The sequence below is a fragment of the Telmatherina bonti genome (assembly GCF_933228915.1).
Source record: "Telmatherina bonti genome assembly, chromosome: 5".
Lineage (NCBI taxonomy): Eukaryota > Metazoa > Chordata > Actinopteri > Atheriniformes > Telmatherinidae > Telmatherina > Telmatherina bonti.
In genome coordinates, this window is record NC_136623.1 from 25,359,616 (window position 1) to 25,369,572 (window position 9,957).

Genomic DNA, 9,957 nt, shown 5'->3' on the forward strand with positions numbered 1-9,957 from the left:
TGCCCCTAGATGCTTCACAGATGTACCCACATAGGGCATCATTGTTTCTAGTGGCAAATTTGTTTGTGAGTGACACACTGCAGTGAATAAAGTAGAAAGAAATAGGTCAAGAGAACAGTGCGCTTTAAGTTGCAATGCTGCCATAAGCCTGCAGTTAGATAACATAGCATATCAAGGCCGAGGACAAAATGAATAAAACTTCCAGCTCTATTATGAATGAACTCAAAAGAAAGAAAATAGTGTATTTCGGAGAAATGAAAAAGCACAATAAAAAAAAAGGAAGAAAGATGGATCAAAGTGGAAATACAGAGTGAAAACATGTAAGAAAAATAAGAGAAAATACAGCAGAGAACAAGAGTTGAGTGAGACAGAGTCAGTCCATCCCCTGGGCTACTGCTGCTGTTCTAACAATAGCTTGGCAGCAGCAGAAACTCCTGCGGGCTTGCAGTTCTGCCACTCTCCGAGGCACACAGGCTACAAGAACTGGCAAAGCTTCCCTGATCTGTCTTCCTGTTGAATTCATTCTAATTATAATGACTTCAGGTGCAACATCACATACAGGATGAAGGACAAAATTTTAAGTTGAGCTCTGAACAACAACCAGATCTTTCCATCATACATCACCACTGTCCAACTGTGTCACCTAAATATGATGAACACCAATGTCAACTAACTTTCATCTTACAGTAAGACAACTGATCCACATCAATATTCTGGACCATTTATCAACTTTGAACATCATTTTTGGGTTGTATTTAATGAAAAGAAAATTTTTGAGGTTTCATAAGACGACATGCTGTCTTTATGGGGTCTGGCATCTGCTAGTAAGGCGAACCTAACAAAACATTGGTAACTTTTAGGGTTGTTTATCATTTAGCCAATTTTATAACTGTAAATTATTTTATTTGCGCTGCTTTTGGATATTAGCTCAAAAATTTCTAAGAAAGCGTCCAATATATGGCGGAATTTGTTTACCCTACAAACTGAGAATAACCATCAAACATCACACGTCCTACTTAAAGAGCAAATATGAAAACTAGAAGCAGACAATGTTTAAAAAAATAAAGAACTTTACCTCCACTCTTCTTGGGGATGTTGTTTCTCATATTTCTCCCTCACATGAGACACGCCCAAATCAGGGTGTAACCAGTGGAGAGCATCCGAGTGCAAATGGGTGAGCCGAAGGCCCAGAGAGGACACACAGTGCAATTTGTGGATCTCGGCTATCTTCTGGATAACACCCTGTTTAAAGAAGATGAAAGACAGAGAAAACAAAAACAAAAAACAAACAAACAAAAAATGACTATCAGGAAACTTTCTGACGACTTAACTAGTAATAAATGTTTGTGTGTCTCACCCTGACATCTGTCGCATCTCCATGCCTGATATTACTCGCCCACGTGCAAGGTTCACTGTTTGTCTCAAAGTAATGGAAGATCTTTAGTATCCGGTCCATAGAGCCTGGGGGTCGCTCTAGTCCTCCAGCAGAGCCACTAGTGCCGGGACCACCAGGCATTCCAGGCCGAGATTTCACTCCACAACCACCTGCTGCAGAGTGATTGAGGCTGGGCTCCAGGTAGGAAGACGATGCCATTCCTGACTCAGGTGGTCCTGCTGGGGCTAACTGGCCGTCATATTCTGAAAAGGAGACATTCAAACAGTCTTAGAGCTATTAAGATCTTGCAATCTGTAATTATGCAGTGATTCCTCAGGGGGAATCCGAAGGGTATTTATTATAAAAAAATCCCTGCTTCCACAATTTTCTTTAGACATCAATCAGAAAATATCATCAAGCATCACTCAGGCTGTCTCACAGTTGCAACCGAAATATGCAACAATTATAAAGACATTAAAAAAAGATGAATGCCAGAAAAAAAACAGATGTAGTGGTTTAAATAGACTTCTAATATTGCAACTGCCTTGTAATACACAGTCATAGGGGTCCATCGGTCAGACTCAAATAAATCACTGACAAAAGCTATTTTAAGAAGCATCTAATGGAATCAGTCTATCAATTCAACAATTTATACCAGAGTTTAAACAGATAAAAATGAAACCTCAATCAGTAAGACATGCTGCAATAAAACGGGACGGCCAGTTGTTAAATCACTGAGGTAGACAGTGTTGTTAGTATAAGGTCTAAGGTGTAAGTGAACAGGTCGATGAGCCCTTCCTGTAGTGAAGCAAGAGTCGAAGATGCAATACAAGCTGGAAATAACTCTCTCTGGGGTGAATTTCTACCACTCTGAGTAGTGGGCCACATGGATGCAATGGGTGGATGAATGAATAGTTGTAGACCTACAGAAGTGGAGCGATAAGACCCCTGGTTCTCTACCTCAAAAATCTGTCAGCTTTAATTCTACATCTGATAACGAGCACTTGGATTTTTTTCCCGATACATTTCTGTGGAACTAAAATTTGAGATATCAGTCAAAATTTCCATCAATCTACTAGGACTGTGACGATATGCTTTTGTCCCGATTCGATTCCGATTTTTTGGGTGCCAATTCGATTTAAATAGTGATTCTCACAATTCTTCGATATTGCTGATTTTTTGTAGATTAAAAACAAAAAAAAATTAATAAAACTTTTTAGTTTTTCTTTATTTCAATTAGGGAAAAAACAACCCAGTAGCCAGACCATCATTCTGCTGCTATGATGCCCAAGAAGACAAGATAAAAAATAAAAAACAAAACAAAAAAAACAATAAAAAAATGACCAAAATTTTATAATGGATCATTTTTATTTATTTTTAAAAATTCTTTCTTTTTTTTCTCTTTTTTTTTTTTTTACACAAAAAATCTATTTGAAAATTGTGAAGCAAAAAAATCCTGATTTTCAATTTTTCGATTAGATTTTTCCCACCCCTACAATCTACCTTGATGTGCAACGCCACCTAAAGATTTATTTTTATTCGAACAAAAATAGGTAAAAAATAGCATTCTTCTATCACCTTTATATCACTTTAAAATTATGGTTATATTCTGTTTCCTGTTTAATTGGCAAAATCTCATCCTTTTGCAAGACATACTGTTGTCATACTGTCACTTCCTGACTCTCCCAGCTGGGTTTGTTGAGTCATCACCACTCCAGGAACTGGCTTTTGCTGACTGTGAATTTGAGATATCACATAAAAAAAAGCACAAGAAAACCAAATCTGATCTTTGACATTTTTCTTAACACCTGTCTAAAAATGGAATCTGCATCATGATTACAATGAAGATCTGCTTTTACTTATGAGATGATACATCTCTTCCACAAAGTAAAGAGACAGTAAATGCAACTGACAAAATATAAACATACAAAGAAAAGTGACTGCTGTGGTTCAGCTCAGTGCTTTAGGTCACTGTTTCTCAAATGGAGGTACATGTACCTCTAGGGGTTCTTCAAGGCATTCCAGGGGGTATGTGAAATTTTTTGAAAACATATCTTTTTATGTTTTCTTTAAAACATCCATAAATAAAATAATATTATTCTATAAATGTTTAATATATTCAAATAAATGCAAGTGTACATTCATAAACTGAATTTACATTTAGATTTACACCATTTTCTTCCTCCATAAATCCCACATTCCGATGTGAATTAAACCCCACGCGTAACGAGCCAAATCATATCTGTCAGTCACTGTTGCCTTGACAACGAAATGGAGTCCTGGTTGAAGCGTACTAGAGATGTGCAAAAAACAATTAAAGTTCAATAAGCCAAACACAAATGACAAAGTGCTGTATTTCATTTTTTTTCTGAACCAAAAGTACTTTGCAGTGGTGAGGGAGTACTTGGCTGAAAAAACTTTTTACAAGTGGTACTGTGTTGCAAAAAGGTTAACTGCTGCTGTAGGCGACACTGAACTACCTGCAGTGAATCAAAAACAGATTAATCAGAATATTCAGCGTTTCATGTTTTGTAAATAGTTAATAACCAGATCAGAAACATGGAGACTGGTCCAGAGTTAGTTGATTCAGCTATTTGTAAAGGTTGCCAATCTTTTACCTCTCCAAGAGAGAAGACAGTGAAATGTGTAACTGTGTGTGTAGGTGTGAGTGTGCATGAACACAATGACTGTAAAATTGTTAATGAGGACACAATGATGCCTTGAGTCAGCACTCTGTTCTTACAAGAACCTGCTGCATTTAAAGTGTGTGTAGCACTGCATATTTATATACTACACAATATTACTTCCTCCATCTAAGGAGAGACAATGTTCTCGTTTACTTTTATTCCCAAGTTTCACTTGTGTCCCCAACTGAGATGAATGTGATTTATTATCTCTATGTAATACCAAATCCAACTTTATTTATCGAGCACTTTATCGTACATAAAATGCAATTCAGTCCTTTACATTAAAAGCACGATAAACCATCCTCCTCCCTTTTCCATCCTCTCATCAAATCTACATGACCAGAAATTTATAATTGTCACATATGCAGAAACATATTTATATGGACACATAGAAACAAACATTGCACACATACAACACACTCAGACACACACATGCACTTATGTACATAAAACAATCTCTCAGACTGTCCTCCTCACCGCCACCATTTGCTTCAGGAAAATGAATACACTGGAGAATTGATATTAAAAAAAAATGAAATAATGTAAAAAAAATAAATAAATTTAAAAAAAAAAGGAAAAAAAAAACTTAAAAAGGGTATAGAATAAGACTATATAATGCCAATGATAATCAATTAGAAGATTTCCCTAAGTCTATGCTGCCTCTTAAAAATATCCACACTTTCAGCTGCCCTAACAGTGGTTGTTTGGTTTTGTTTCTATTTAGGAAAGTTTCTGGCGTACTGACCTTGACCATGATCTGCTTTGCATTAAAGATCTGAAGTAAATTTAGGGGACATGTTACCTGTAAGGTGACAGAATCAGACCAGTGATGAAAGTTTAAAGTCTCTAAAACAGAAGTAATTAATTTTCTGAAATGAATTGAAAGAAAAAAGTACATGTTCATGCTTTCTTGAGTAAATAACTGTAGTAACATGCTCTGCTAAGGATAAAGCGCTTATAGTGTAGTTGTGCATTGCAAAGCAAAGAGGCCAGTGCATAACAGTAACAGTCCTGACAGACCCTCAAGGCTTTGGTACAATGGATTAGTGCAGATCAGATTACAAACACCCCTCTTGCTGTGTTACTGGGATCATGTAATTAGACTAATACTAATATGGTGATGACATAGGGATATATGACTCAATCCAGTTCAAGTCAATTAACAATGTTCCTACATTGTCATTAACAATACAGCCAGCTTGTGACTGTCTGATAAATCCCATAATCCCAAGTAATATTCTAATAGGTAAAACATCATACTATACTGCCCTGTTGAACATTATAAATATAGTGGGAAGGTTTTTTTTACTTTGATGGCTACTAAAATTTCAAGCTTCGTAAAAAGACCTGAGAAGATTTGTTGTGTCTTTAGTGGTTTTGTTTCGAAGAGGTTGCTGGTTCAAGCCTCGGCTGGAGGGGAGGTTTGAACAGTGGCCTTTCTGTGCGAAGTCTGGATTTTCTCCCCGTTTATCTCCAGTGTCTTCCCACTTAACATGCATGTTAAGGTGAATTGGTCACTGTAAATTGTCCCCAGGAGTCTGTGTGAGTGCGAGTGGTTGTTTGTCTCTGTGTTGGACCTGAATTAGATTAAGCCGTATTGAAAATGAATGAATACTTCAAATTTTCAGGTTCATTGAACTATTTCTTGCGCACTATGTATTCAGCTTAACTTACTTAACAATCCCATTGAAGATCCACCGTGCATTTAAAAATGGGACGTGTACAATGTAGTTGCTGACACTGCTTCTGACACGCCTGAGTTTTCATGAACTGAGCTGTGTTTTCAATGTGACTTTATACGCAAAGACAAATCCCCAGAAAGAGTTTCTTCTAATATTATTCACAAACTTCAAGCAGACATTTTATTCTACATGTGTTATATTATCATTATTTTGTTTTTGGTTCTTAAAAGAGTAATGTCTGCCGTTGTTTTTTAAGTAGAGGCAACCGAATCACCAGCTACAGTCAGATGTATTTCACTGCAAACACAAATCAGAAATCACATACATAACCATAATCTAAATACTACACTCAGCTTTACTAAATCCTTTTAGAGAACCAGGAATGTCAATGTGCACAGCCACTTCATGCTTCCAAACACTGTTACACCACACCGTTAGGAAGTATACAAAAACTGTTTTCCTTTCTCTGAGTACAGCTAATCACAACAGGTTGTGTTCATACCTGATGGAACGCAATATTCTTTATGTAATATATTTTAGGAAGAAAAATCACTTCTGATAAATGACTGAAAGCTTAAAAATTTGAATAGTGTCAAAAATCTATATGTTGGGGGGGGGGGGGGGGCATAGTGAATTCAACAATATATAGTTATGTTATGGATTAAAACAATATGAAAACGGACAGAAACAAATGCGCACATACATGCAGCAACACATTTACAAGGACAGAAATGATATCAAGTAGGTCATGCAGCCAGCAGCCAAGACGGGAGCAGGCAGCTGCAGGACCCCAATCGGGGTTCAGTAACTAACATACAGCCAGTTCGACTGCAGCAGACTGAGGATCAGCTCTGCCCATAGCAGCAGGAGCATAAGGACGGTTTATCTCCTTGTCTTAACGAGTATCTGGGTTACTGGCATTAGCCCAGTCTGGGGGAAGCTGAACCCTCCATCATTAAACCATTCCCTTCTATCTCTTCTCCTCACACACTTATCCCCCAGCTCTCCCCATTCCCCATCTGTTGGAGTCCTCATCAGCCAAAGTTCCTGTATTTTCACTCCCTATCCTCTTATTTTTCATCTGTAATTTTTCTTTAAACCCATTCCTAAAGTCAGTGTTTCCTTCTTCTGATTCTTACAGACTTTCTCAAATTGAGCCACATTTCCCAGCAATATTTGATCCTCCAGTCCAACTGAGCCAGCGCTCTTCCTTCCTGCCTCTCATCTTTCTCTCAACCTCAAACAATTCCCTCTGCCCTTCCCCTATCTCACACTACTTATCCTACTCCATCCTCTGCCAAGGATGCACATCATCTGCAGCAAAGGAGAAATGTGCAGTAATAACACTAGCTATATATCCATACAGTTATAAAGTACCTACACTAACTTTGAGTGTAAGTATATTTAAATACATTCTTACAACGATAAATCTGTGAAATTATTAAGTATTATCAATTAGTAAATTTCCTGTTACATTCATAGTTATTCTTAAGTATTAGCAGCAGAGAAACAGCCAGAAGAGGATCAAATCTAAGTCTCTTGTAGCAGACCATAATGATGTATTAACAGATAGCTCTTCATATACTGAGATTATTTTCAATTTCTCTTTGTTTGGCATTCCTGATTTTCACAATCATGAATCAGTGTGTATGTGTTTTGGCTGGCATAAGCATTTCTTAACAGTGTAATGGATGAAAAGGTGTGTGAATAAAAAAAAAAACAAAAAAACAAAACCAACTCGCTCATTGAGGCTCTGATGCTGTAATTGTGAAACAAACAGTAAACGGTTAACTGCTTTTTCACAGTTTAACATGTGAAATGTTACTATTCGCAGACTCTCTTTGTACATACTTGATAAGGGGTGCTGAGCATAGATGCAGGCCGCCTTGCTCCAGCAGAGAGGGATGCAGCCACTGTTCTCCATTCTTTCTGCAGGAAGAGCAGTTTCAAGTTGGGCCACAGGGCCCAGACAAAACTGCTGGGTCCAGAATATAGCATAGATCCAAAGATAGGGACTAATTCCAGCTTTTTGCAACTATATAAGAAAAATGAGTCCTGCTAGATAAACGTCGAGTGAAGCAAATGAAGAAACGACCAAAAATGTCTTTAAAAATGCTGGATATTGATTACCTCCTGTGATTCTATTGAGAAAAAAAAAATCTGTCACAACCAGTGTCCCAGAGTTTAGCAAATTTCATTGAAGCAGAGAAAACTAGATGCTGTGTAGTTCTCTAAGATTTGATGATGAGGATGTTGCAGGAAATGCCAGTCTGTGAGTAAGACATTTATCACAGAGAACAAATGCAACTGATATACAGGACTGAAATGTGTTAATCACACAATAACTAAATAAGTCTGGTTTCTTAGTGGCCTGGGCAGCTGAATATCTGTACAAATGAAGGTTTCTTAGAAAGTCAGTCCACAGGTGATAATCTGCTTGCTAAACAAATTAGATTCACTCAATTTCAATGTAAACTACCTGGGGAAAAAACTACAGATCACAAGAATGGAACTCAGTCCTCTGCAGCTTGCAGAGGTTTTTTTTATGACTTGAAGCAACTTGCAGTCGCGGTCCATATTCTCTATCCATCCAACTCACACCCTAACCATTGACCCAGCAAAATACCCTTACTATTGTGCAATGAGAATGTAATGAACTCCTCTCTTTCCTTAGTTTCTCCACATCAAGGTGCAAGAGTCTCAGAGGATGGAGATAAGACAATTATTTGCTGAATGATGTTTCAGTAATAGGAAAGCTTTGAAATCGGAGACTGCAGCTTGGCTCCTGTAGTTCAGGAATGATGTCCTTCCCATTAGGTCATCTTGTTGTCCGATAAATCCTTGCAAAATATCAAATTCCCATCATCAGTGCAGACTTAATAATCCAATTTATCAGTCTTTGACAAACATTAAGACCGTCTCATCCGTGCAGCCATAAATCTGAAATCACTCAGCTTGGCACTGTTTGTCAAGTATCCAGGTTATAAAAATGACACTTGCAGCCTTTGCTGGAAAAGTAGACTCCATACGATTACATAAATGCACAACTCTCCAGAAAAAGGTAAATGTAAATCCACAAAATTGTTCAAAGGGAATAGAAAAATAAATCACAGAAAGAAGAGGAGAGAAATGAGCATCAATGAATAAAAGAAACAAAAATGTAGGGCAGCGAGGGGTGCAGAGAACTGGAGCATAGTGAGGGAGCGGAAGATGAGAGCAAAGCAATGCAGGAGGGAAAATGAAGAGCAAAGAAGAGGACAGGATGCAGAGAGCAAGAAAGAGAATAATTTTTGAGCATGAGTTGAAAAAGAACATAAAAAAAAAAAGTAAATATATACTGTAAAAACAGAAAAAGAAAAGAAATAAAAGACTAAAAGAGCCAACAAAGCAAGCGGAATAAAGAAAGAAAACCAAGAAACCCCAGGGAGAAGCTGAAGCTCACATCCACCAAAGCTTTCTCACAATGCTCAGTGCCTGCAGGAGGCAACCGGGCCAAAACAGGTATCTGATGTTGAAAAGAGATGTGAGGTGACAGAGACCTGAAGAGGTTAAGAAAAGAAAAGGCAGGAACAAAAAAAAAAAGGCTGTGATGCAAAGCTGCACTGTACTGGAGTCAGACGAAGACAAGGATGAGATTGTAGGAGAGAATCTGATGCAGTAATTCCATTTTTTTAAGTCAGTCGGCCGTGTGTCATTTAGTCTGGCTTCTGAAGGCGTTCTTCTGTAGTGGTGCAAGAGAAGCAAAATCCAAACATTACTTTCAATCTCTCACACACGTTGCAGCAAAACACAAACACAGTGTTTATCCAGAGAAATCCTTGAGCAGTCTACGAAGTGCACCAAAGAGCTTGTAGAGGGCGAAAGTATGTGTGTAAGCCCGGGAGAGCCGGTAATGAGAGTATGCGTGCACGTTAGCATGGAAGGAAGTAACTGTGTGAATATGTGAGAGAAATATAAAAGTGAAATACAGTGCATGCAAGTGTGAGTGTCAGCAAAAAGCGGGAGCGGCCAAACGTTTCTCCTCCGCTATGTCCACACTGTGAAAAAGCTGCTCTGATCACTAACAGGCAGACCATCAAGGGAGGGGAACGAAGTGGTGTGTGTGCGCGCGCATGAGTGCGTGTATGTTTGTGTGTAGGGCATGGAAGGAGAGAAAAGGGGGGCAGAAATCCTGTAATTGAGATCTGATGCAGTGGAAAGCAGGCAAGCTGAT

The 9,957-nt window shown here is 38.2% G+C and overlaps 1 protein-coding gene across 4 annotated transcripts in view; it reads right to left on the reverse strand.

Annotated features, from left to right (window-relative positions):
• Nucleotides 1-9,957, reverse strand: part of LOC306756120 (focal adhesion kinase 1-like) — a 60,082-nt gene that overhangs the window by 36,257 nt on the left and 13,868 nt on the right. For all 4 annotated transcript variants that reach the window (XM_079240783.1, XM_079240785.1, XM_079240784.1 and 1 more), the window contains exons 3-4: nt 1,358-1,638; nt 1,076-1,242 (exon numbers count right to left, since the gene is read on the reverse strand). In XM_079240783.1, coding sequence (XP_079096909.1) covers nt 1,076-1,242; nt 1,358-1,594 — 404 coding nt within the window. In that variant the 5' untranslated portion in view covers nt 1,595-1,638. The remainder of the gene's footprint in view (nt 1-1,075; nt 1,243-1,357; nt 1,639-9,957) is intronic.